Genomic DNA, 27,514 nt, shown 5'->3' with positions numbered 1-27,514 from the left:
CAGACCAATGCCTGCTGAGTGGAGGGCAGTGCCCACTGAGGACAGGGCAACGGGGGGCCCGCTGAGCGCAGGGCAGGGCGGTGCCCGCTGGTGGACTCCTCAGTCCCCAATTCACGAAGTTCAGTTGATTCCAATCAAATGTTAGAAGATTTAGTAATCTTTTAACCAACAACTTTTGAATGAAATAAGTGTTTATGGTTTTCATTTTACCCCAAACACTGGTCACATCTCTTCATGATCGTAACAGCAGCAGCTGCTTTCCAGTGATTCGTCAGGAAGTGACTGAGGCTGATGTGACCTGTGCTGGGTGCTCCTTCGCTAGAACAGGATGAATTCTGTTTCATTGAATAAAGTAAAAATTAAACCAAGTTAGAAATGTCCTGAATCAAGCAGTGACTGACCTAAAGTCATCTGATCAAATCAGATTTATCTTTAATTCTCCAGGGATTTCCAGCTTCAGTATAAACTGCTCTTTGTAACTCGTTACAAAAGTGATATGTATTCTGACTCAAGATCTTCAGTAAAGAAGCAAAGTGCTTTTTGACAATAAAATAAACACAAACTAAAGAAAAAAGAACAAAAACCAGTCAGAAGCAATGCCATGAACTATGAAGAGGTGACTTTCCTTTGTTGCTGAAACACAGCGGATGATATTTACTGGCAGTGAAAAGTGGGTTCCAGATCACAAGAGAATCATTTCAGTCTTGCTTCTCTAATAAGCCAGGATTCAGAACTTCTACTTGTCTAACGAGATGTAATAACATCAGTTTCATCTCCTGATAAAGTAAACCATTGTCATTAGTTACCAGGCATTTCAGGAGCTTTTACTTCCTACCAATTGGTAAATCTGCAGAGCATCCCTGGCCTCAGAAAGCCTCCGGTCAACTTCACTCAGTGATGAGCCGGTTTTAAAAAAAATGAAGACAAAGTGCAGATTACGTCAGTGTTTGGCAGATCCCCACCAACGGCCTCCCTGTTGCTGCAGGACCTGCTGCTTCTCCTGGGGACTGAAGTGTAAGATGGTCATAATGGCCGTCAGTGTCTGGTGCCGCCCGAGCGTGTCCTGCAGCGTCAGGAAACGATAGATTATATTTTTGACGTACTCAAGGTTGGCACCTTCGCGTTTCTTATCCCTCAGACATTTCTGTATCTGGTCTTGGAGTTTGTCAACATCTTCTTTGTGCTGCTCCTTCTCCATCAAGAGATTGTCCTCCCACTGCTGCAGCACAGTTTCCATTTTGTGTTTCTGTTTCCTGAGGGTCACTACCTCAAGCTCCTTGCGAGCTGCCTGCTCAGTGTAGTGAAGCAGAGCAGGTTCACTGGGCCCTGCAACCGTGTGCTTCAGAATATCCTGACACAAATCGTTCTGAAGGTCTTCCTGATCTAAGCCACGCCCCCTGTTCTCACTACATGCGCTGTGTCCCACATTGGAGCCCAAACGAAAGGATTCCGAGTCACGATCCTTCTCTGCTAAGACGGCCATTGTCTGGTCCCGGTGTTTATGCATTTCCTCTTCCAATTTAATAACTCGCTTATGACATTCGCCTGCGATCTTGTCCAATTCTGTCTTGTGCGCCTGTTGGAGTTGGATAATCTCCATTCTCTTTGCTTCCATTTCACCTTTGTGTTTGGTCTCCATGTCATCGCAGACGAGTCGCAAAGCGATATACTTCTCCTTCAGTTCACACAGCTGCTCACGGACACTCTCCAGCTCTTTGCTGGTGCTGCCGTCTTTGACTGTCTTATTTTTCAGGACGACTTGAGCCCTCATTTTGTATCGTTCAAACTCTTCCTTCAGTTGCTTCAGCTCTTGCTGATAATAGAAAATGGAAGCTTTCTCTCCATCTGAAGTGTCCCCTGTGCTGCTGAACTCCATCTCCCACAGCTTCTCAATGTCCAGTGGCATGTCCTGGGAACTTCCCATCGCCAACAGCAGCATTTTCTTCAGTTTCTCCATTCGGTCTCTCAAGATATTGATGTCGAGATTGGACTCATCCAAGGTCAAGTCCATTGTAGCTCTCCTGGAGGCCGCTATAGCTAGCGTCTTGTTCTCCATGTCCAGTTGCATTATACGGTCCTTCAATTTCTGAACAGTTATCTGATCTTTATGCTTGGTCTTGTCATAAGTGCCGAGAAGATCAGAAAGTTCAGATACACGTGCCTCAAGGTTTGCTACACGTTCCTCCTCCATTTGGGAGTATTGTTGTAGCTGGTCCTCAGCTTGAGCTGCCTAAAACATAACAGTAAAAACCTGTCACACCTCTGTTCAGGGAGGGACTGAAGCTGGAGCTTTCATTGCTATGTACTTAATGGGCATCTATAGTGTTTCCCCAATCAGTCAAGATATTACTGTCACTGATGCACTTTGGGGGTTTATATAGACTGAGAAATGGAATTAGATTCCCCTCCCCACAGCTTTGGTACAACAACAGACTGCATTTATATAATAGCGTCTTTCACATTGGAGGATGTGTTTGAGTCTGAAGAAATCCTAAACCAAGTTAATTTCTTGAGTTAAAAAAAATCAATTCCAATGCCCCATGTTAGGAACCCGCCAACACAGAGTTGATTTCTGGTAGTTGGTTTTAACCGGGATTCAAGGGTCTGCATGGGGGCCACTGACTGCAACAGATAAGGAGAGGAGCACGTTAGCAGTGTTTTTTCTGATATGTTCCTTGTATTATTTAGCAGAAAAACAGCATGCAGAGGCGAGTGAGATTGTGGAATTCGCTGCCTGAAGTATTGGTCGAATCAGATTGTGTAGATGCATTAAAGAGGAAGCTAGACTTTCACAGGAGGGAGAGAGGAATAGAGGGTATGGGAGGAGACTTGTGTGGAGTAGAAACACTGGGATGACTGGTTGGGCCGAGTGGCCTTTTTTCCATCCTGAACAATCTTTGTAAATGTTACCCCAATCCTTGGGAACATTCAATTTGATTGCTAGTTAGTCTGTGGCAGACACACACGCTCGCAGACAGACACACACGCTCACAGACACACACGCTCGCAGACAGACACACACACTCGCAGACAACAACAACAAGATTACATTTGTATAGTGCCTTTCATGTCGGGAGGACGTCCCAAGGTGCTGGACAGTGCACAGCATTTCAGACCCGAGCTGGGGTGAGGGAGGGGAGGGGAAGGGGGGTGGCTGATGGCATGGTTGAAGAGGACGGTCTTGAGGTGGGACTTGAAGGAAGCTAAGGAGGGGGCGAGGCGGAGTGATTGGGGGATGGAATTCCAGAGGTTGGGGGCAGAGTGGCTGAAGGTTCTCCCGCCAATGGTGGGGCGGGTGGGTCGGGGGATGTGGAGCAGCCCGGAACTGGCTGAACGGAGGGAGCAGGCGCGTTGGTAGGGGGTTAGGATGTCGCAGAGGTAGGGTGGGGCGAGGCCATGGAGGGCTTTGAAAGTGAAGACCGAGATCTTGAACTGTATCCTCTGTGTGATGGGAAGCCGGTGGGGTCGGGCGAGGATGGGGGTGATAGGGTCACGGACCCTGGTGGGGGAGAGGACACGGGCTGCAGAGTTCTGGATTATCTGCAGCTTGTGGATGGAGGAGTTGGGGAGGCCGACAAGCAGAGAGTTTGCGTAGTCGAGCCTGGAGTGATGAAGGCATGAACACACGCTTACAGACAGACACACGCTCGCACAGACAGACACGCTTGCACAGACACACACACGCTCATAGACAGATACACACTCGCAGACACACACACTCACACAGACAGACACACACTCGCAGACAGACACACACGCTCGCAGACAGACACAAGCTCGCAGACAGACACACTTGCACAGACCGACACACACTCGCACAGACACACACTCGGACAGACAGACACACACTAGCAGACAGACATGCTCACACAGACGGACACACTCGCACAGACAGACACGCTCACATAGACACGCTCTCAGACAGACACACTCGCAAACAGACACATGCTCGCACAGACAGACAAATACTCGCACAGACACGCTCGTAGACAGACACACACTTGCACAGACAGACACACTCGCATAGATACGCTCGTAGACAGACACATGCTTGTACAGACACACGCTCGCAGACAGACACGCTCGCAGACAGACACACGTTCGCAGACAGACACACGTTCGCAGACAGACACACGCTTGCACAGACACACAAGCCCACACAGACAGACACACTCGCACAGACACGCTCGGAGACAGACACACACACTTGTAGACAGACAGACACACAGACAGACACACACTCGTACAGACACGTTCGTAGACAGACACACTCGCACAGACAGACACATGCTCACAGACAGACACGTTCGCAAGCAGACACACGCTCGCAGACACACACGCTCATAGACAGACACACACTCGCACAGACACGCTTGTAGACACACATGCTTGTACAGACACACACTCGCAGACACGCTCGCAGACACACACTCGCACAGACAGACACATGCTCACAAACAGACACGCTCGCAAGCAGACACACGCTCGCAGACACACACGCTCATAGACAGACACACACTCGCACAGACAGAAGCACTTACAGACAGACAGACGCACTCACAAGACACAGACTCACGCAGACAGACAGGCGCTCGCGGATACAGGCTCACCCGGACACAGGCTCACCAGACACCCTCTCACATAGACACAGGCTCACCCAGACACGCTCACCAGACACCCTCTCACATGGACACAGGCTCCCACAGACACGCTCCCACATAGACACAGGCTCACCCAGACACGCTCACACAGACACCCTCTCACATAGACACAGGCTCACCCAGACACGCTCACACAGACACCCTCTCACATAGACACAGGCTCACCCAGATACACTCACATAGACACAGGCTCACCCAGACACCCTCTCACATAGACACAGGCTCACCCAGACAGGCTCACCCAGACACCCTCTCACATAGACACAGGCTCACCCAGACACGCTCACACAGACACCCTCTCACAGACAGACAACAACAAAATTACATTTGTAAAGCTCCTTTCACGTTGGGAGGACATCCCAAGGCACCGGACAGACAGAAGTTTCAGACCCGAGCTGGGGATCGGGAAGGGTGGAGGGCGGGGGGGAAGCAGGGAGATCGAAAGCACGGTCGAAGAGGAGGGTCTTGAGATGGGTCTCGAAGGTGGCAAGGGAGGGAGTGAGGCAGAGGGACTGCAGGATGGAGTTCCAGAGGGTGGAGACAGAGTGGCTGAAGTCCTACCCGCCAATAGTGGGGCGAGCGATGTGGGGGATGTGAAGCAGGTTGGAGCCCGCTGAACGAAGGGGCGAGCAAGTTGGTAGGGGGTTAGGAGGTTGCAGAGGTCGAGAGGATCAAGACCATGGAGAGCTTTGAAGGTGAGGATCAGAATCTTGAACTGTATCTGTGTGATGGGAAGGCAGTGGAGTCGGGCGAGGATGGGGGTGATAGGGTCCTGGAGCCTAGTGTGGGAGAGGACACGGGCTGCAGAGTTCTGGATGATCTGCAACTTGTGGAGGGAGAAGTTGGGGGCCGACAAGCAGGAAGTTTGCATAGTCAAGCCTCGATGTAATGAAGGCGTGTGAGGATCTCGGTGGCCTGCGGAGTGAGACAGTGTCGGAGCCGGGCGATGTTGTAAAAGTGGGAGAAGGTAGAGCGGGTCATGGCGCAGATTGGGGTAGAAAGGATAGTTGAGGGTCAAACAAGACCCCAAGCTTCCGGACTAGCTCAGTAAGCGGGAGTGAGCAGCCATGGATGGTGATCTGTCAGTGCCTGAGGTGAGGAGGCACTGACAGGAGCCAATTAGGAGCCTCGGTCTTGTTGACATTCAACTGAAGAAAGTTGGCTCTGACAGGACTTGATGTCTGGCAGCCATTCTGTCAGGACAGCAGTGGGTCCTGGAGTCAAGGGTGGGGGCAGAGAGGTACAGTTGGGTGTCATCCGCATAATTGTGGAAATTGACCCCATGTCTGTGGATGATGTCACCAAGAGGGAGCATACAGATGCTGAAGAGGAAGGGACCAAGGACAGAGGCCTGAGGAACACCGCATGAGATGATCCGGGGGCAAGAGGAGAAGCCGTTTGTGGAGATGAAGTGGAGGCGGCACACTCACATAGACACACTCACGCAGACACACACTCACACTCGGGGGTTTACAAGACAGGACATTCAGGAGGCAGTGTGGGAGGTGATGGACTGACTCAACATCCAATGATAAAATTAGGATTCGTTAATATAAAATATATAAAAAGCCAATTCAATAATAACACTTACTACACAAACATAAGTAAATCAAATCTCAAAAGATAATTGTTCCATCATCTCACTACAGAAAACACTTTACCTTCCACATCTCCAGCTGCAGCTGAGCCTGAAAATGGTTCTTGACTTCGCTGATCTCTTCCTCGAGTTGCTGAATTCGTGGGTCTGGTTTCTTCTTCTCTTCCTCAGCCAAATGCAGTGCCTGCTTCAGCCCGGCCACCTCTTGACTCAGCTGCTTCACATGAGATTCACAGTCGTCCACCCGCTCCGCCGTCTGGGTCTTTGATGTCAGCACCTCCTTGGTCTCCTCCAGCTTCAGCTCCACATCGTGTCGTGAAGCTCGTTCTAGGTGTAGCAGCTTCTGGAGTTCCCGCAGCATGGAGGCATGGTCGCTCTGCTCCTGTGAGCGCTCGTGTTGCTGGGTGATGATGCGAGCCTTGGCCTCTGACAGCTGCTCCTGAAACTTTCTCATTTCAGCTTCATATTTGGTATTTTTCTCTTCTAAAGCCTGGGTCATATCCTCAAACTCCTGCCTCATTTTCTTCTTGTCTGTCACATAGGAGGCCTCCATTCGGGATTTCTCCTGAGTAACAGTCGCCAAGGCATTGGTTAGTGTCGCCAATTGGCTTTTCAGCTGTAGCATCTTCCTGTCACCGTCACCAGTGATTGGCTGTTCGGTGCTGCCAACAGTCAGGCCGCTCTCAGAACCATTAGCTTCCTCACACTTTGGGGACAAGGTTCCTGCTGCCACCAGGTCTTCGTTCTGCTCCCCCTTCGTGCTGCTGCTCACACTTGCTGCGGTTTCCACACTGTTCATAGTCCCTGCACTGTCCTCACTGTGGATCGAACATTTCTCATCACCAAGGTCCGAGCACCAGGCAGGAGTTGCACGACCAGGCTCCGGGCTTTGTAAGCTCCTATCAGCCTCTTGTGAGACTGAGAGGACCTTGATACTGGCCTCCAGAGCCTCCTTCTCCTTCAGAAGGCTTTTGTAGGCACGGACAACATCTCTCAAGCGGGTTTGATATTGCAACAAATGCTTCTTCTGCGTCTCAATGGTTTCCAGAAGATCTTTCTTACTTGGACCAAAGTTCACCCCAAACTTCTCCATGTCCAATCAATGGTCAGTGAGGGCCAGACCTTCAACCAAAAGAACAAGTGAGGAAAACACCAGAAAAGGCATCAATCTCTCTCTCTCTCCTGTCTCTGTATCTCTCTCTCCTCTCTCTCGGTCTCTCTCTCTCTCTCCTGTCTCTGTATCTCTCTCTCCTCTCTCTCGGTCTCTCTCTCTCTCTCCTGTCTCTCTCCTCTCTCTTGGGCTCTCTCTCCTGTCTCTCTCTCTCTGTCTCTCTCTCTCTGTCTCTCCTCTCTTTCTCAGTCTCTCTCTCTCTCTCTCAGTCTCTCTCTCTCCTCTCTCAGTCTCTCTCTCTCTCTCTGTCTCTCTCTCCTCTCTCTGTTTTTCTTTCTCTGACAAAACTTAAACCACTTCAGGATTTGCTCATTTCCCAGTGACATCACTCCCCCCCCACCCTGTGGGGCTCTCCCCCACCCCCCGTGTCTCTCCCTCTCTGTCGCCCTGTTTGTGTGGGTCTCTGTCTCTCACCCTCGGGGTTTCTGTTTCTCGGAATATAAATCGGATCCCAACTGGACCGGAAGTACCGACATTTTGTGAAACGTCAACGGGAAATGGTACAAACATTGCAACGTTGTAACATTCCCACCGGAAACACTGCATAAACTAACCATTCACTGTCTGTGTGACCGGATATAGATACACTGTAACACCATCAATATAGTGTACACACTATATGTAATGTTTCGCCCACAAATATAGTCCATTCACTTTACAGTATATTCTGTGAAGCGCTTTGAGACGTCTCGAAGACGTGAAAAGTGCTTTATCAAATACAAGGATTATTATGTAATTATTATACACTATACATATATATATAAACAACAAAATAACACTTGTATACCGCCTTTCATGTCGGAAGGATGTCCCAAGGCGCTGGACAGTCAGTGATTTGGACCCAAGCTGGGGTTTGGGATTGGGGATGGTGGAGGGCAGGTGGGGGGGAGGGTGATCGAAGGCAGGGTCGAAGAGGAGGGTTTTGAGATGGTATTTGATGGAGGCATAGGAGGGGGCGAGGCGGAGCGGCTGCGGGAGGGAGTTCCAGAGGGTGGGCGCAGTCGCAGAAGGCCCGCCTGCTAATGTGGGGCGAGCGAGGTGGGGGACGTGAAGCAGGCTGGAGCTTACTGAGCAGAGGGAGCGAGTAGGTTGGTAGGGCTTAGGAGGTAGGGGGGAGAAAGTCGATGGAGGGCTTTGAAGATGAGGACCAGGATCTTGAACTGTACCCTCTGTGTGATGGGAAGCCAGTGGAGTTGGGTGAGGATGAGGGTGATAAGGTTATGGAGCCTGGAGCGGGAGAGGACCTGGGCTGCAGAATTCTAGATGATCTGCAGCCTATGGACGGAGGAGTTGGGGAGGTCGACAAGCAGAGAGTTTGCATAGTTGAACCTCAATGTAATGAAAAAAGTGTATGAGGGTCTCGGCAGCCACCAGTGTGAGATAGTGGTGATATTGCGGAGGGGGGGAAGGCACAGAGCCCTCAGGAACGCCGCATGAGGCAGTGCGAGGGCTGGAGGAGAAACCGTTTGTGGAGATGAAGTGGAGGCGGTGTGAGAGGTTGGGTCTGAACCAGTCTAAGGATTATATTATGTGTGTATACACTGTAACAATATAACTATTATACACTATATATATCCTGTGTCTGTGTGTACAGTGACCCTCACACACACCCTGACACTGACCCTCACACACGTCCTGACATTGACCCTCACACTCCCTGACACTGACCCTCACACACGCACTGACCTTCACACACACCCTGACCCTCACACGCACCCTGACACTGATCCTCACACACACCCTGACACTGACACTCACACACACACTGACACTGACCCTCACACGCACCCTGACACTGATCCTCACACACACACTGACACTGACCCTCAGACACCCTGACACTGACCCTCACACACGCCCTGACACTGACCCTCAGACACCCTGACACTGACCCTCACACACACCCTGACACTGACCCTCACACACGCCCTGACACTGACCCTCAGACACACTGACACTGATCCTCACACACACACTGACACTGACCCTCACACACACCCTGACACTGACCCTCACACACGCCCTGACACTGACCCTCACACACCCTGACACTGACCCTCACACACGCCCTGACACTGACCCTCACACACGCCCTGACACTGACCCTCAGACACACTGACACTGATCCTCACACACACACTGACACTGACCCTCAGACACCCTGACACTGACCCTCACACACGCCCTGACACTGACCCTCACACACACCCTGACACTGACCCTCACACACACCCTGACACTGACCCTCACACACACCCTGACACTGACCCTCACACACGCCCTGACACTGACCCTCACACACACCCTGACACTGACCCTCACACACACCCTGACACTGACCCTCACACACACCCTGACACTGACCGTCACACCGGATCCAAAACACAGCACAGTCGCTGCACGGACCGGAAGCTCCGAGTGCAGGAAGTGAACAGACGCGGAAGTGGGACACACTCGCCAACTCACTTCCGGTCTGACGATGGGGCTCACGATCACCTCCATCGTGTCGCGGCTCTTCGGCAAAAAACAGATGCGAATCCTCATGGGTGAGTCCGACCCCCACCAACTGCTCCCCCACCCTCACCCCCACCCCACCCGCACCCCCACCCTCACCCCCACCCCACCCGCACCCCCACCCCACCCCACCGCACCCCCACCCCACCCGAACCGCACCCCCACCCCACCCCCACCCTCACCCCACCCGCACCCCACCCCACCCCCACCCCACCCGCACCCCCACCCCCACCCGAACCGCACCCCCACCCCCACCCCCACCCTCACCCCACCCGCACCCCACCCCACCCCACCCCACCCGCACCCCCACCCTCACACCCACCCCCACCCCACCCCCACCCCACCCCACCCCACCCGCACCCCACCCCCACCCCACCCCCACCCCCACCCCACCCCCACCCCCACCGTGTCGCGGCTTTCGGCAAAAAACAGATGCGAATCTCATGGGTGAGTCCCACCCCCACCCGAACCGCACCCCCACCCGCACCCCCACCCCACCCCACCCCCACCCCACCCGCACCCCCACCCCACCCGCACCCACACCCCCACCCGCACCCCCACCCGCACCCCCACCCACCCCCACCCGCACCCCCACCCCACCCCTACCCCACCCCCACCCCACCCGCACCCCCACCCCACCCCCACCCCCACCCCACCCGCAACCCCACCCCACCCCCACCCCCACCCCACCCGCACCCCACCCCACCCCACCCCCACCCGAACCGCACCCCCATCCCCAACTCCAACTCCAACACCAGACCCAACAACAGCCCCAACTCCAACTCCAGAAGATGGAGAGCCGCGGAGGTGCCAGAGAGGATGAAGTGGTTTGTACTGAAATTGTCACTCAGTCACTGAGTAACCAGAGCAAACCCTGGTCTGTCACTATGCATCTGTCAGGATTGAACCCTCGGGCTTTCTGTCATGGACCTTCCTTGAGAGGCATTTATATCTCTTCTCAGCAACAAATTGCATTTACACAGCGCCTTTCACATCAGGAGGACATCCCCAAAACAAGAAGTTGCATTTGTATAGCACCTTTCACATCGGGAAGACGTCCCAAGGTGCTGAACAATCAGTGTTTCAGACTCGAGCTGGGGGTTAGGATCTGGGAGGGCGGAGGGCATGCGAGAAGGAGGGTGATCGAAAGCTCTGTTGAACGAGGAGGATCTTGAGACGGGTCTTGAAGGAGGCAAGGGAGGGGGAGAGGCGGAGGGACTGCGGGATGGTGTTCCAGATGTGGGGGGCAGAGGCCCGCCCGCCAATGATGGGGTGGACGAGGTGGGGGACGTGAAGCAGGCCAGAGCCCGCTGAGCGGAGGGAGTGGGCAGGTTAGCAGTGGTTTAGGAGGTCCAAAGGTAGGCGGGTGCGAGACTATGGAGGCCTTTGAAGGTGAGGTCCAGGATCTTGAACTGTATCCTCTGTGTGATGAGAAGCCAGTGGAGTTGGGTGAGAATGGGGGTGATACGGTCACGGAGCCTGGTGCGGGAGAGGACACGGACTGCAGAGTTCTGAATGATCTGCAGCCCATGGGGTGAGGGTTTGGGGAGGTCGACAAGCAGGGAGTTTCCATAGTCAAGCCTGGATGTTATGACTGCGTCTATGAGGGTTTTGGCAGCCTGCGGTGTGAGACATTGGCGGAGCTGGGCAATGTTGCGGAGGTGGGGGAAGGCAGAGCGGGTCATGGCATGGATGTGGGGTAGAAAGGATAGTCGAGGGTCAAACAAGACCCCAAGATTCGGGACTGGCTCGGTGAGGTGGAGTGTGCCCCATGGATGGTGATGCTGTTAGTGCCTGAGGTGAGGAGGCGCTCACAGGAGCCAATCAGAAGCCTCAGTCTTGTTGACGTTCAACTGAAGAAAGTTAGTTCTCATCCAGGACTGACAGACATTCTGTCAGGACAGTTGTCCTGGAGTCAAGGGTGGAGGCAGAGAAGTACAATTGGGTGTCAGCCACATTCAGCCACGTGGAGTCCTGTAGCTCAGTGGTTAGAGCACTCGCTTTGCAAGTGAGAGACCTGAGTTCAATTCCAGGCAGAGGGCGAAACCTTGGGCAAGTTTCCTTACTCCACACAGAGCCTAATAATAATCCCTCCAAAAAACCAAAAACAATAATTAAATTGGTCATTTTCAATCTACGACTGTTTGTGGGACATTGCTGTGCGCAATTGGCTGCCGCGTTCGCCCACAAATATACAGTCAATTCACTTTACAGTGTGTTCTGTGAAGCGCTTTGGGACGTCCTCCCGACGTGAAAAGCGCTATATCAAATGCAAGGATTATTATTATTATTATTATATTCATGTGGAAGTTGACCACATCTGCGGGTGATGTCACCAAGAGGGAGCATATAGATCTTGAAGAGGAGGGGACCATGGACAGAGCCCTGTGGAACTCAGCACGGGACAGTGCGGGTCTAGAGAAGAAACCTTTTGTGGAGATGAAGTGGAGACAGTGCGAGTGGTAGGATCTGAACCATCCCAAGACGCTAGAGTCAGGGATTTGGACCCGAGCTGGGGGTTGGGATCAGGGGGGGTGGTGGGCAGGGAGGTGGGGGTAGTAGGAAGGTGATCGGTCGAAGAGGAGGGTCTTGAGACCTGCCTTGTAGGATGCAAGGGAAGAAGCAAGATGAAGAGACTGTGGAATGGAGTTCCAAAGGGTGGGGGCAGAGAAGATGAAGGCCTCACCACTAATGATGGGTGGGGCCGAGGGATCTGGAACAGGCCCGGGGCTGCTGAGCAGAGGGCGCTGACAGGTCGACAAAGAGTTAGCAGGTCAGAGGTAGGAAGGAGCAAGACCAGGGAGGGCTTTGAAAGCGAGTCTAGCAAACCCTGGACTGTCAGAACTTTGCGATTCCCTCCCTCCCAATGTGAAGCACTCTATATAAGTGTATATTTGTTGCTACTTAAATATAGCTCTGGTGGTATAGGGTAACTTTTCGTGGGACAGGGTTAGACAAGGAAGAGGGAGGTGAATTCACTGTCACCTTCTAGACAGATTGTGAGTGGAGCTCTCAGACTATATGATTTTGATGGCTTAGGCCCACATCAGTATGCTCCTCCGAGCTCTGTTCTGGAGCTCAGAGCCAGCACCACACGCTTCACTTCCCGGATAAATGGAGGTTGGTGTGATTGCAGCCTCTGATCAGTGTCGCTGCACACGGCTGAGATTCTAGGGCATCGTCTCAGAGCCGCAGACGTGTCTAATCTCATCCGATCATCCTCCCATTACACTATGGTTCGCTTCTTAGCAACCCATTTTCCATAACAAAGCTATGGGCTAGGCCTGGATGAGGAGAATTTAGTTGCAGCGGGCCTGACATTTGGGACAATTATTGAAACTACCATTGAAGATCCTTGTATCACAGCCACAAATACACCGGTTTGTGTCAATTTTACATTAGTATAAAATATCAGGATTCTCTTATTTCTCTCTTCCTCAGTGGGATTGGATGCTGCTGGTAAAACGACAATTCTGTACAAGCTAAAGCTGGGAGAAATCGTCACCACCATCCCGACTATTGGTAGGTATCAATTAGACCATTGCTCACCATGTCCAAGGCTGACTTGAGGAGAAGCCAGCACAGACTAATCACAAACCGTGCTTATTACAACCAACTCTTTAATATTGGAGCTTTTTGACTGTCTTTGAGTATCTTTGGTAAGTGGGATCTCCTTGGAGCTGAACTGGCTGCAAGGTGACATGTTTGACAGTGGAATTTCAGAATCGAGCCAGCCTTCTGTGATGGTCTCTATGCCAGTTCCTCAGCCAGGCAGCTTTGCAGTGTTCCAGGGCATTGCTGATGAAAGAACAGCTCATCTTATTGTCAGGACCTGGAAGGGCAGAACAATCACTAGAGGAGGAACTCTTCCCACTCAGCTCCTCTTAACCCTGCCAGCCCTAACGGGTAGGACAATTAGTGGGAAAGCTTATCAGACAGCGCTTTCAATGGCAAGCTATGAAGTTTTAACTGGTTAGACTCCCGCAGTTATTGCACACTCTTGGGTCCCCAAGCCTTGGCTCTTGCCAACCTGCGCCTAATACTTTCCAGAATTAGATAAACAGGATGTGTCCCTCCGGGGAGACAGACAGACAGAGAGAGAACATTCCATTACAACAATCTATCTCCGGGATTTCCATGTATAGGTATATGTATATGTGTATATGTATATGTGGGGAAATCTCAGTTTGGTTTGGAGACTGCATGTGTCAGACATCCGGCTGACCAAACAATAAATTAGTCATTTTTCCCTCCCACGAGGTGAATGTTAATGTAAATTCTATAGTGAGAGTCTATTTTTTCTGAGTTCAGAAAATAAATGTTGCAAGATCAGAGCTTGATATAGGCTGGTATTGTGAAGGTCATTACAGACATTCCCTTTGCCCAGCTAATTTGATAGTTTCTTAAACAGTTCTTGTTTTCACCTGTTTTTAACACTTTCAATCTGGAATTGTCTCTGGTTTATGTGCAATGTATTATACTCTGAATCACTGAACATCGAGACATTCTGTCATTACAGGTTTCAATGTGGAGTCGGTGGAGTACAAGAACATTTGTTTTACTGTGTGGGATGTGGGCGGTCAGGATAAAATCCGTCCATTGTGGAGACACTATTTCCAGAACACACAGGTAAGAGTCTGCCTTAACTCAGCGTATGTAGTGTGTGGGGTACCTCATTCTCTACTTACTATGTACACGGCCTCCACCCTCATTGCCTGCAATGAGGTTAGAAGCTGCTTAATCAAGTGATGAGAGGACAAACTGAGGCTGATCCTGTGCCGGTTGATTTCAGGGCCTTATCTTTGTTGTGGACAGTAATGACCGGGAGCGAGTGCAGGAGGCAGCAGAAGAACTACAGAAAATGGTGAGTGCGACAAGTGATCTGTGAGCCGCTCCTTGGGATGTCCGTGGCACTTGTATAGCTCTGCATTTTATAATAAATGTATATTTATACAGCGCTTTTCATGTCAAGAGGGCATGTCAAAAGTGCTTTACACGGCTGACTTGGCACTCGGGGCGGAGTGGGAGGGGAAATGACAGAAATACTGCCTCATAGCTTTGTCTTGAGATGGTGTTCGCTTGCGGGTCGGTGGGATTGCAGGTCACAGATAAGATGAGTGAGAACGTGGAGAGATTTGAAGGTGAGAATAAGAATCTTGAATTCAATCTGCAGAATGGGTGACAGTGGCACTGAGCGAGGTTGGGGGTGAGAGGCTCACAGAGCCTGATGTGAGCGGACACAAGCTGCAGAGTTCTGTGCGGTCTGCATCTTGTGTATGGAAGAGCTGGGAAGTTTGGCAGTAGAACACTATTAGTTGAGCCTAGACATGAGAGTGTCAGCAGCCCAGAGTCGGAGGGCAGAGGACGGAGTAGATATTCTAGCAAAAGGAAGGTGCAGCATAAATATTCACTACAGCTGAAAGAGTTAAAGGTCACCTTTGAGGTTGTCAGGATCTTGAAGGGTTATGCCAGGGTAACTAGTGAGTCAGTCACCAGAAGATCAAACATCAGATAATCACAAAGGAATTGAAGGGCACATTACACAGAGGGAAGTTGGGACAATCACTAATTTTGAGGAATTTTAATTTCTTTTAAAAGGGAAATTTGAAGAGAGAAAGGTAAAGAAGAGTGAGCAAGACAGTGGGATTATACCAACATGCCTTCGGATTAATTCCAACACTTATTTCCTCCCAGCTTCAAGAGGACGAGCTGAGAGATGCTTTGTTGCTGATATTTGCAAACAAGCAGGACCTGCCAAATGCCATCTCCGTCAGTGACATGAAGGATAAACTGGGATTGACCTCTTTGAGCAGCAGAAATGTAAGGGTCCTTCCAGAGCATTGATAATCATTATCATTGTTTCTCGTGTAACTTTTTTTGGTTAGCCGGGTATCGGACACACACACGGAAACCCATCACCGTGATTAGCCGGGTGTCTGACACATGGAAACCCATCACTGTGATTAGCCGGGTGTCTGACACACGCAGAAGCCCATTACCATGATCAGCCGGGAGTCTGACACACGAGAAAACCCATCACTGTGACCACCCTACCCGTTAGGGCTTTGGTTTGCAGGGTTAACAGGAACTGAGGGGAGGATTCCCTGCCCCAGTGACTGGTCTGCCTTCCAGGTCCTGACGCTGAACCAGGCTGGGTTGTGCTGTCATCAGCAGTGAGTGCCCTGGAATACCGTGGACAATGTCTGGCTCAGGAACCGGACTAGAGACCGTCCAACGGACTGGCTCGATTCTGACATTCCGTTGCCAAACATGTCCCCTTGGAGCCAGTTCAGCCCTGAGGAGACCCTGTCTCCACCCCACCCTGAGGATAGTACGTACCAGGAACCACCTGCGAGCTGCCTGGTATGAGTTGCCTGGTGGGTGACACCACTCAGCATGAAACGCAGGAGAGCATTGCCACCAAATTCCTGCCCACAGGTGTGACACACATTCCTACCCAAGAGAGAATTATACTGAGCCAAGCCTGAGGGGCAAGTTTCTGCTGGCTCGGCAGTAATGAGGGGCCCGATCGCTGGGTGTTGGCTTGAATTTATGTAATTAATTTCTCTTTGTTTTTCACAGTGGTATGTGCAGGCGACCTGTGCCATACAGGGCAATGGCCTGTTTGACGGCCTCGACTGGCTGTCGAAAGAATTGTTAAAGAATTAAGAGAAAAGGCTTCAAGCAAGACTTGGCCTGTTATCAGTGTCTTGCCTGGTGGAACTTGAACTCGAGGGCGAGAACTTCCTCCATCGCTCAGTCTAGCTACTTATAAAGTTGCATTGTGTGCACATGTCATTCACATCATGTGTGTACGTCCCACGATTTCTCCATGTGTGCACATATTGCCCACACTGCACTGAGCGACAGAGGAATTTTGACCCAAAGACTTCAACCATTGATTCCAGTGTAAACCCGCATCTATTCAGTCTTTTATTACTTGTTTAAGCTGCATGTTTAAAAAATAATTTGCATTGAAGTTTGGATTGAGCAGACACGGCTATGGGGATGCAGGTGTGTGACTGGGCCCGGAGCACGTCAGTGTGGCCTCTGAACTTTCCGCCTTTCTAGCTGTCAATGTTTGTGACAGGAGGAAATCTTTTGGCAGAAATTTACTGAACTGCAGTGAACACAGTTCCCAAATGTAATAAATTCACTCCTTTCAGAACGGCACAACACAACATCCCTCTGCACCAGTTATATTTCCTAGCTTGGACTATGGTGTTGTTTTATTGGCTGTTTAACTTAGTGAAGCTTCTCAATGTTGGCCGTGCTGTAAGTGTACATATTCTTTACAGGACGTGTCAGTGACAGAAGATGTGTGGTGTAGATGTGAATTGGTAATTGCTTTGTGCAGGAGTGTGTGGGGAATGGAAGAAGGTACAGAACGCAGCAGTAGCCTAGCTTTTCCAAGTCCAACCAGAATGGCTGCTGCATTTGTGGGAATGAAAAACAGTATCTCCACAGGAAATTAATCAAACAAACTTACACCAATTCAGAGTCATCTCACTTCCCCACAATGCTGAGCTGCTGCCTTGTGTCATGGCAAGGCCTGGCTCCTGGCTTCATGTTTAGCTGTCGGAGGCTCTGGCTCTGCCCTGCACAGTGTCTGTCTCTGTGCTGATTGACTAGAGGCTGGAAGGCAGTGCTTCAGCCTGTAATTAAAGTGTTTGGGATAATTCAGAGTTGATTTAGAGAAGCCACAGCTTATGGAAACACCGTGTGTAAAACAATCCACTGCTCTGCCAACCTCCCCAAAGGCGGATTTTACAAAAACAAAATTGGATGAGCCGAATATTAAACTGTACATTGAATCCCTTTGCTCCTGAGCCCATTCCTCTTTGATTCTAAACATATGGCTGAACAGTGAAGTTACCTTTGAACCCATTCCATCTGACTTCATTGAGTTTCTTGGCTTTCTTTCCCACACTGTGATCCTGATTGTCATTTCTGTAGCACGGTGATAATTAATTCAAAATGTTCTTCTACTCCGAGATTCAATGAGTCAGGCAATTCATCCTTCTTTTAAGTCCCGAGTGCGATGCTTTTATATGTCAGCACTCCTTTCTGAAATTCTGCTGCTTGAATCCTAATAAAGGCCTTTTCATAAATGTTCCCCGATCTTTTGTGCAGGAATTGTGGTTTGCTTTTGTGCAAGAAAATGTTCAGACCAATAAAACAATTATTAGTTTCCTGATATGTGGCCTCACAGAATTCCTCATTTGTGTGTGTTTGTGTGGTATCACAATATGATACATAAATATATAATTGAAGTTTAGATATGCAGCAACTGTGATCTAATAGAATGGCAGACCAGGCTTGAGGAGCTGAATGGCCTACTTTTGTTCCTATGTTCCTTTATCACGTTGTGATCAAGATCCTCATCCTCATCCTCACCTACAAGGCCATTCACGGCCTTGCTCCCTCCTACCTCTCCAACCTACTATCCCCCTACCTACCTGCCCGTACCCTCCGTTCCTCCGGCTCCGGTCTGCTCCACGTCCCCCGCCCCAACCGCCCTACCATCGGTGGCCTTCAGCCTCTCAGCCCCGAGGCTCTGGAACTCTGTCCCCAGTGCCTTCGCCGCCTCCTCCCTTTCCTCCTTCAAGGCCGGTCTCAAAACCTTTCTCTTTGACCTTCAGCCTTCAGCTCCGCTCTCGACTCTCTACCCCCTCCTCGCTCCCTCCCTTCCCTCCCCTCACCCTGACCATTTCCCCCCTCCTCGGGTCATGACCCAACTGTGCAGAGCCTTGGGACGTCCTCCTGACGTGAAAGGCGCTTTATAAATGGAATCTTGTTGTTGTTGCTGTCGTTGTGTGTGATAGAGCTTCACACATTTGCAGCACAAATTGGTGTGAGAGTTTCAATCTCTTCAAGACATCTTGAATTACTGAATTCTCCTCCGTGCTCCTGTGACAATTTCACTCCCAGACCAGACTCTGTCATTCCTGCAGGTGAGTGAAAATACCGAAACACCATTTTACATTTCTGATTTGCATTGTGTGCTGATTGTAACACAAAGGTATGTGATCCGCTGCTTTTGTACATCTGACTGCTCAAATCTTAATTTTAATTGTGCTCTGCAGCATTGGACAGCCTTTTTGCCTCGGAAACTGGTTGTGAATTTCACGATGTGATTTGAGCTTTGAATAAAGTCTGATGCAGCATTGTCAGAAATGACATCGAGCTGAGGCTGTCTGTGCTGCTGTTACAATGAATACAAATAATTCACCAGCGGGACATGTTCCCAGGTTTCCGGCCCCACCTTCCTCCCTTGTGAACAACACAGTTGTGTGTGGGGGGGAATTTGCTGACAGAATCCAGCAAATAAATTACGAAGGAAGTGTTTGCGTGAATCCGCACACAATTACTGGACGGGGGGAGAGTGGGGGGGGGAGTGGGGGGGGGGAGTGTGTGGGGGGTGGGGAGAGTGTGGGGGGGAGAGTGTGTGGGGGGGGGGAGAGTGGGGGGAGAGTGTGGGGGGGGAGTGGGGGGGGGGAGTGTGTGGGGGGGGAGTGTGTGGGGGGGTGAGGAGAGTGGGGGGAGAGTGTGTGGAGGGGTGGGGAGAGTGTGGGGGGGGGGGGGGGGGGGGGAGTGTGGGGGGGGGGGAGTGTGGGGGTTGACTCTCGCGGTGTCCGAGTGACGGAAAGGAAGTGGTCACGTGACATATCTCACATTGTTGTTTACGCTAAAGACCCCCAAACCGTAAATTACTCACACACCCCCTCACACACACCCCCACACACCCCCTGACACACACCCCCTGACACACACCCCCTGACACACACCCCCTGACACACACCCCGACACACACACCCCGACACACACCCCCTGACAACAACAAGATTCCATGTATAGAGCGCCTTTCACGTCGGGAGGACGTCCCAAGGCGCTGCACAGTTGGGTCAGGACCCGAGCAGTGGGGGAAATGGTCAGTGTGAGGGGACGGAAGGGAGGGAGCGAGGAGGGGGTAGAGAGTCGAGAGGGGAGCTGAAGGCACTGTCAAAGAGGAACGTCTTGAGACCGGCCTTGAAGGAGGAAAGGGAGGAAGCGGCGAAGGCACTGGGGATGGAGTTCCAGAGCCTCGGGGCTGAGAGGCTGAAGGCCACCGATGGTAGGGCGGTTGGGGCGGGGGGTGTGGAGCAGACCGGAGCCGGAGGAACGGAGGGTACGGGCAGGTAGGTAGGGGGATAGTAGGTCAGAGAGGTAGGAGGGAGCGAGGCCGTGAATGGCCTTGTAGGTGAGGATGAGGATCTTGAAATCGATCCTCTGGGGGATGGGGAGCCAGTGGAGGCGAGCGAGGGCGAGGGTGAGGGCGAGGGTGAGGGTGGGAGTGATGTGGTCGCGGTGTCTGGTGCGGGACAGTACACGAGCTGCAGAGTTCTGGATGACCTGCAGTGTGGAGGGAGGGCCGGGAAGGCCGGCGAGGAGAGAGTTCCCATAGTCCAGCCTTGAGGTGACAAAGGCGTGGACCAGGGTTTCAGCCGCGTGAGGGGTGAGGTAGTGCCGTAGTCTGGCGATGTTCCGGAGGTGATGGAAGGCGGTGCCAGTTGTGGTGCGGATGTGAGGGAGAAAGGACAGCTCAGGGTCGGACAGAACCCCGAGGTTCCTGATGGCTTTGAGAGGTGGAGAGTGCGGAGCTGATGCTGTCAGCGCCTGAGGTGCGGAGGCGCTGACGTGAGCCAATCAGGAGGGCCTCAGTTTGTCACACGTTGAGCTGAAGAAAGTTGTCTCTCGTCCAGGACTCGATGTCGGACAGACAGCTGTCAGGACATCGGGGGTCGTGGAGTTGAGGGTAGAGGAGGAAAGATAGAGTTGGGTGTCATCCGCGTACATGTGGGAGTGAACCCCATGTCTGCGGATGATGTCACCACAAGGGGAGCATATAGAGGGTGAAGAGGAGGGGACCGAGGACAGAGCCCTGAGGGACACCGCACGAGACAGTGCGGGGGGTGGAGGAAAAGCCGTTAGTGGAAACAAAGTGAAGACACACACCCTCACACACCCCCTTACACATCCTGACACACACACACAGATGCACACCCTCACACACACTGACCTATCCTCACACACACCCTCACCCCCAGCCTGACCTCCTCCCCACCCCACCCAGCGTGACCCCCTCACCCACCAACCCTGACCCTCTCCCCCTGCAGTCTGACCCTCTCACCGTCACCCCATACCGTGTGCTCACACAAGGGAGGCACACCACTGAGTGGTGACCACCAGCCTCAGTGCAGAACTAAAGTTATGGAGAGCAGTCACACACTGACAGTCACGGTCACAGACATTTGTTTTCTTCAAATATAGAGAACTAGAAAGACACAAATACATCAGATGCAGAACAATTGGCGACGATCTGAACTGTACATTGGATCTATGAAGCTTTCAGATTAAAGTATATACAGACTGTTCTCTGCTGCAACAGCAAACCCTGACTACAACACTGCTGAAATACCCATCCATCACAATGTGTCTGTGCAGTCAATTCTCTCACCTGTGCCTCCCACACACGTCCAGGGGAAAACCAAGACCCTCCGTTCCTGGCAACTGCTGAAGGGGTTTCTGGGTCTCACAGAGACCAGCCTCTGACCTCAGAGTTGCTGCTGCTTTCTGAGAAAGAATTGAGGATTACAGCTAATGGGGTTGAGGTGGTGACCAACTGGTGACTCCTCCGGGGGGCAGGGAGGGGGGGTTACATACACAGGGTGGAGCTGAACTACCTACAAGGTGACTTGCCTGGCAACTTAACATCAGAATCAAGAACACCCTCTATGATGGTATCTAGTCCAGTTCCTGAGCCAGGTGGGTCCGTAGTATTCCAGGGCACTCACTGTTGTTGACACCACCGCCCGGCCTGGCCCATCGGCAGGACTTGAAAGGGTAGACCAGTCCCTGGGGACAGGGATTCTTCCCGCTCAGCTCATAAACCCTGCAGCCAAACTAGTAACTAGTAGGGTGGTCCTAGCTGGACAAGCAGTGGGAACGCTTGACCAGACAGCACTCTCTATGGCAAACTATGTGTGATTTTAGCTGGTTAGATACCAGCAGTTACCCCAACCCACACTCTGGGATCCCCCCCCAGCCTTGGCTCTCACCAACCTGCACCTAATACTGTTCAAAATTAGGTAACCTGGATGTGTCTTTCCAGGGAGAGAGAGTGACCATTCCATTCCAGACACAGGAAGATTTCCTTGCATGGGTGGCATTCATACGTTGAACTCTTCTTCTGGTTTGCATACTCTTTAAGCACGGTGATGAAGATTGTAGTCTTTAGCTGTAACAGGCCGGGGGGAGGCGGGGGGGCTCAGTCCTTGGGTACAAAGCAACATCCTTAAAATACAGAACAAATTCCAGAGTAAGAAGCCAAACTATTGCTAACTAAGCTGCAACCCTGTGCATGACAGCTATATTGAACAGGAAATATTCACCTTAAAATTATTATTAAAAATAAAGAACTCGTCCAAGGGAGGGAACAGTGCAAATGGTTACTCAGCGTCCTGTCCCTCCGAGAGGCCACATGGAAGCTGAACGTGCAAAATACCACATGGGCTAAACCACAAACTGGAAGGATGAGGGCAGTGGGGGTGTATAATTGGGACGGGGGGGGGGGAGAAGAGGGGTAGGGATGAGTGAGAGGGTCAGGGCTGGGGGTGAGGGGGCGAGGCTGAGGGTGAGGGAGTGGGGCAGGAGGAGGTTACAAGAGAGATGAGGGAGGTTACAGTAGTTGGGTCACGGGTTGGGGAAATGGTTTAAAGTGCAGGAACGGTGTCTGATATTTACACAAGTGTCAGAAGTTGTAGCAGGTACCTGTGCCGAGTTTGGGAGGGGATGGGGGTGGGGGGGGAATGTCCCAGGCTCTGAAAGGAGACACCTCTGACTGCACAGAACACATCACGTGGCTTTGTAAACAAGGCAAACCCTCCCTTTGCATAAGTTAATACAGAACTAATCACAAACATACATCCCTCATTATCCTCCCCCACTGACAGTGTAACAGCCTGACTGACTGACTGACAGTGTGAACAACTCGAGTGGTTTAGAGAATTCTGGATTCAGAAGCTGCTCAGTAAATATTTTAACCCTCTCCTGCCTTCACAGCCTTTAACCCCCTCCTGCTCTCACTGGCTGCAATGATCTATATAGAAATGCATCCGCTGCTCTGAGAGCACAAGAGCCTCTCAAACAGCTTATCATTTTTGTAAAAATATTTGTTGTCTGTTATTAAAATAAACAGCGCAAGTTTTCAATATATTCTAAACATGTGACACAGGCAATAAACTGTACCCTGGGGCTGTGTATAGGGTTTGGGTACACGGTGCTCACATGGTATCAGGCCCAGGACATGTGTGCCATGTTTGATATTTCCACATTAAATACTGAGAGTGGGAGGAGTCCTCAGTGAGAGGGGCGGAGTTCTTGGTGAGGGGCGGAGTCCTCAGTGAGAGGGGCGGAGTTCTTGGTGAGGGGCGGAGTCCTCGGTGAGAGGGGCGGAGTCCTCAGTGTGAGGGGCGGAGTCCTCGGTGAGAGGGGCGGAGTCCTCGGTGAGAGGGTTGGAGGCTGGTGGAGACCAGGACATTCCTGTGTAACTCAGTGATGGTCTCTGAGCAGCTCTTTACCCTGAAATGGAAAGTCTCCTGTAAACCAGGAGCCGAGTCTGTGGGTAAGGATCGAGCCTCGTCACACTGTCCAGTGTGTCTGTGTTCGAGTGAGGCTGTCACTGAGCTGTGAGCAGTCAATATCTGCACTGCTCAGGCATCTGACAGGCAGCTCTGTATCTCATCGATCCAGCGCTGGCCCCGAGCCCCGTCCTGGGCACAGAAATTGTAAACTCTCTTTGTGGTCTTCAGCTGCAGAACAAAGACGTTACAGTTATAGATTCAAGCCACGAGGACAAACACCCACTATTACCCACCCCTCCCACCCTCACTCCCACACCCCTCCCACAACCTCACTCCCACACCCCTCCACCCTCAACCTCACTCCCACACCCTCACCCCCCCCACCCTCACTCCCACACCCCCACCTCTCCCACCCTCACCTCTCCCATCCTCACACCTCGCAACCTCACCGTTCTTGCCATAGGGTTGAGGCCTCGGGTGATTGATAAGCTACTTACGTCAAAGAAGGCCGTCTCCTCCATGCCTTTAGGAGCTCCGGTTGCTGCTGACCCCGAGGTCACCGACTCCACCTCAGCCAAGTCCACAACCCCCTTAACCTCAGTGTCCGACTTACTGTCGTAATATCTCAACTGCAAAACACACAGTCACAGGCTGTCAGCCCCTCACTCTCCACCCAGCCCCTCCCTCTACACAATTAGTTATTTCTGCTCAGTGTCCAACGCCGGAATCACTGATACAAAACACTGGCTAAATGATTTCATTGATTTATCCCTTTTCCCACATTAATTATTTCACATTTACTTAAAGTGAACTGCATCTACCACTGACGAGCCCAACTAACTGAGAATAAAAATCCTCCTGAATCTCATTCCCCGATTACCGACTCAGCCCCTGGTGTGTGATCCTGCCATCAACCTCTCTGTGCAGCCCTGCCCTGAGCTGCAGCTTGTCTGCTCTGTGTTGAGATCAGAGCTTTACCTGATGTTTGGTTTTATCCAGGACAAACCAACGAGGTTTCCAGGCTTTCAGTAATGCTCCTTTCTTGTAAACAGTTCCCTCGTAGGACCTGTAGACCCAAACGCGTGTCAGTAACAGAACAGTAGCATCACCATCTCCAGCAGGTAACACACTTCGGCCTCACCAACTCAATCTGTCAGTGCTTCACAGTGTCCGGCATAGTTGCGGCATTCTTGCCTCTGAACCAGAAAACTGTGGGTTCAAGGGAGGGGGCGGTGGAGGAGGGAGGGAGGGGCCGGTAGAGTTGGGCCGGTAGAGGAGGGAAGGTGGGAGGGGGCGGTGGGGGAGGGAGAGAGGGAGGGGGCCCCCGGTGGAGGAGGGAGGGGGCAGTCTGGCCTGCCTGTCAGTGTGGTACCTGTGCTCACTCTCCGAGCTGTGGAATTGGCTATATAAGGTGCTCGTGCTCTTCCTGCTGCTGGGGCCGCTGGTGTTGGTGCTGACTGAGACCCCGTCGTTGTCCAGACTCAGGTTCAGGCTGGAACCTGCTGCCGTCTCATGTAGAAACACACCCAGCGATCGCCGCGCAAACAGGTTCGTGGACGTAAGCAGAGAACTTGAAGACAAGTGCTGTAGAGAATGGAAAGAGAGTTACACCAGAGAGAGAGAGACAAGGCTGTGGGGTGTGGGGGGACTGTGTGGGGGGGGCACATGGGGGCTGTGAGGGGTGGGGCAGGGGCCATGGTGGGGGGGGCTGGGGCTGTGCTGCCCACACTCACTCTGCTCTCTGGTCTGCTCTCTGGCCGCTGTGTTGCTTTGATCTTGTCCCACGTCTCTTTCCACCGCTCCGGCACCTGCCCCAGCTCAGTCTCCAGCACCTGCAGCTCCTGTTAGATACACACATTCACCCCGGTTCCCAACACCATCCTCGACAAGTCACACACACACAGTCTCACACACACAGGGCGGGGTCACAGTGACACACAGACAAACACAGTCTCTTCACACACACAGATACACACATAGTCAAACATACACAGGATGGGGTCACAGTGACACACACATTCGCACACACAGCCACACACATACAGGGTGGGGTCATAGTGACATACATACAGTCACACACAGACAGACACACAGGGCGGGGTGACAGTGACAAACACACACAGAGTCACACACACACACACGCGGTGGGGTTACAGTGACACACACACACAGACAGACACACAGGGCGGGGTGACAGTGACAAACACACACAGAGTCACACACACACACGCGGTGGGGTTACAGTGACACACACACACAGACAGACACACGCAGACAGACACACACAGGGCGGGGTCACAGACACAATGTACCTCTAACAGTTTGGTGATGGCGTCTGGCTCTGTCTTGTGCTGGTTGTGGTAACATGGCCACACAATGGAGCGTTGTGTGTGTGAGGCCCCACTGTCTGCTCGCTCCCCGTCAATGCCCTGCTCACTGCGCCCGTGAATCAGCTCCCAGTCATACGGTGGCCCCTCTGACAGCGTTTCGTGTGTGTAATAGTCCCACAGCTTCAGGTTGGAGATGTTACTGTAGGGTCTCAGTACCTGAGGTAACGAAGACGGATTATTATTGGTCCCGTGTGTCCCACCCCAATCCCAAGCTCTTCATTTTGGTCTAACCCACGGAAACCAACCTTCGTTCTTAAGAATATCCAAACCAGAAGAGTTCCACATGATTGAGCCACCTGGATGTGGAAACCTCCTCGTGTCTACAATGGACTGCGCTCTTTCCCTAGAGCGACACATCCTGTTTACCTAATTCCAGTAATTATTTGGTGTGAGTTGGCAACAACCAAGTCTTAGGGACCCCAGAGTATCCTTTGCAGTAACTGCTGGAGTCTAACCAGCTAAACCTGCACAGCTTGCTATCTTGGCATCTAGTTCTCCTATCCAGCTAGGACCACCTTCCCCATTAGGGCTTTAGCTGCAGGGTTAACCGGAGCTGAGGGAGAGGATTCCCTGCCCCCAGTGACTGGTCGCCCCTTCTAGGTCCTGCTGATGAGCCAGGCCGGGCTGTGCTATCATCAGCAGTGAGTGGCCTGGGATACTGCGGCCCCCTCCTGGCTCAGGAAGCACAGCACAGAGACCGGCACAGAGTGGGGGCTCGATTCTGACATTCCATTGCCAAACATGTCACGCTGGAGCCTGCTCAGCCCTGAGGAGACCCTGCCCACCACCTTCCCAGGGCTCCCCTTACTCTCCCTCTGGCCTGACCTCCTCACCCTCCCCCCTCCCTGGCCCTGATCTCCTCAACCGCTCTGCCTCTGACATCCTTACCCTCCCCGCTGGCTCTGACCTCCTCAACCGCTCTGTCTCTGACCTCCTCACCCTCCCCTCCACCCCTGACCTCCCCGGCCTCTATCCCACATTCACTGACCAGGGTGTAATCTCGGCGACTGGTTCAATCTTCCCTTCTCCCTCACAATCAGTCTCTGACCAATACTGTCTTCCTTCATCTCCACCACATCGCCCATCCCAGCCACGTCTCTCACAAAATATTGCTGAAACACTTATTCACGCCTTTGTCATCTCCCGTCTGGACTCGCTCCTCCATCCATAAACCTCCAAATTACCCTAAACTCTACTGCCCACATCCTCACCAAACTCTGTATGTGCATCATCCAAGTCCTCGCCAGTGGTTTCCCGATGGATTGATTTTAAGGTCTTATATGCCCAAACCTCTGAGTCACAGATTCAGCCATGCTCTGTGCTGAGTTGTGCAGCTATGAGGGTGTCTAGATGTGCGTGTGCTAATATAAAGGTGATGTGGGAAAGTGCAATGCACATTCCACACTGAATAATGAGGTGTTCCTCACCTCAGCGTCCTCGGGAGAGTACAGGTAATTGAAAAAGATGGGTGTTTTCTTATTGAGCTTCTCGATATAATCCCAGAGCGACCTGTTCACTCGATCTCCTTTCGTTTCATATATTAGCCCTAAAGAGAAAAC

At 51.9% G+C, this 27,514-nt stretch overlaps 3 protein-coding genes across 4 annotated transcripts in view; 1 reads left to right on the top strand and 2 right to left on the bottom strand.

Moving 5' to 3' along the window:
* Window positions 1-415: 415 nt before the first annotated feature.
* gcc1 (GRIP and coiled-coil domain containing 1) lies at window positions 416-9,846 on the bottom strand. 2 transcript variants are annotated; one of them, XM_042335230.1, is made up of 3 exons: window positions 9,794-9,846; window positions 6,323-7,380; window positions 416-2,230 (listed from the first exon to the last, which is right to left on the bottom strand). In XM_042335230.1, exons 2-3 carry the CDS (start codon window positions 7,349-7,351, stop codon window positions 941-943), a joined length of 2,319 nt encoding a protein of 772 aa, XP_042191164.1. In that variant the 5' UTR covers window positions 7,352-7,380; window positions 9,794-9,846; the 3' UTR covers window positions 416-940. The 2 variants fall into 2 exon arrangements, with proteins under 2 accessions (XP_042191164.1, XP_007908798.1); XM_007910607.2 differs by lacking the exon at window positions 9,794-9,846 and adding an exon at window positions 7,844-7,928.
* A 13-nt stretch (window positions 9,847-9,859) lies between these two features.
* Window positions 9,860-18,140, top strand: LOC103190005 (ADP-ribosylation factor 4). Its single transcript, XM_042335235.1, has 6 exons — window positions 9,860-9,975; window positions 13,385-13,465; window positions 14,463-14,572; window positions 14,736-14,807; window positions 15,638-15,763; window positions 16,526-18,140. Exons 1-6 carry the CDS (start codon window positions 9,909-9,911, stop codon window positions 16,610-16,612), a joined length of 543 nt encoding a protein of 180 aa, XP_042191169.1. The 5' UTR covers window positions 9,860-9,908; the 3' UTR covers window positions 16,613-18,140.
* A 3,078-nt stretch (window positions 18,141-21,218) lies between these two features.
* sbf1 (SET binding factor 1) overlaps window positions 21,219-27,514 on the bottom strand; it is a 40,231-nt gene continuing 33,935 nt past the window's right edge. Inside the window, exons 35-41 of the mRNA XM_042335228.1 lie at window positions 27,383-27,501; window positions 25,878-26,111; window positions 25,299-25,406; window positions 24,938-25,149; window positions 24,544-24,631; window positions 24,063-24,194; window positions 21,219-23,793 (exon numbers count right to left, since the gene is read on the bottom strand). Of these exons, the coding sequence (XP_042191162.1) occupies window positions 23,695-23,793; window positions 24,063-24,194; window positions 24,544-24,631; window positions 24,938-25,149; window positions 25,299-25,406; window positions 25,878-26,111; window positions 27,383-27,501 (992 nt within the window). The 3' untranslated portion in view covers window positions 21,219-23,694. The remainder of the gene's footprint in view (window positions 23,794-24,062; window positions 24,195-24,543; window positions 24,632-24,937; window positions 25,150-25,298; window positions 25,407-25,877; window positions 26,112-27,382; window positions 27,502-27,514) is intronic.

This window comes from Callorhinchus milii, unplaced genomic scaffold (genome assembly GCF_018977255.1).
Source record: "Callorhinchus milii isolate IMCB2004 unplaced genomic scaffold, IMCB_Cmil_1.0 Scaffold5, whole genome shotgun sequence".
In the NCBI taxonomy this organism is placed as follows: domain Eukaryota; kingdom Metazoa; phylum Chordata; class Chondrichthyes; order Chimaeriformes; family Callorhinchidae; genus Callorhinchus; species Callorhinchus milii.
Note: the sequence above shows the minus strand (reverse complement) of the source record. Positions and strands in the feature narration are given on the sequence as shown.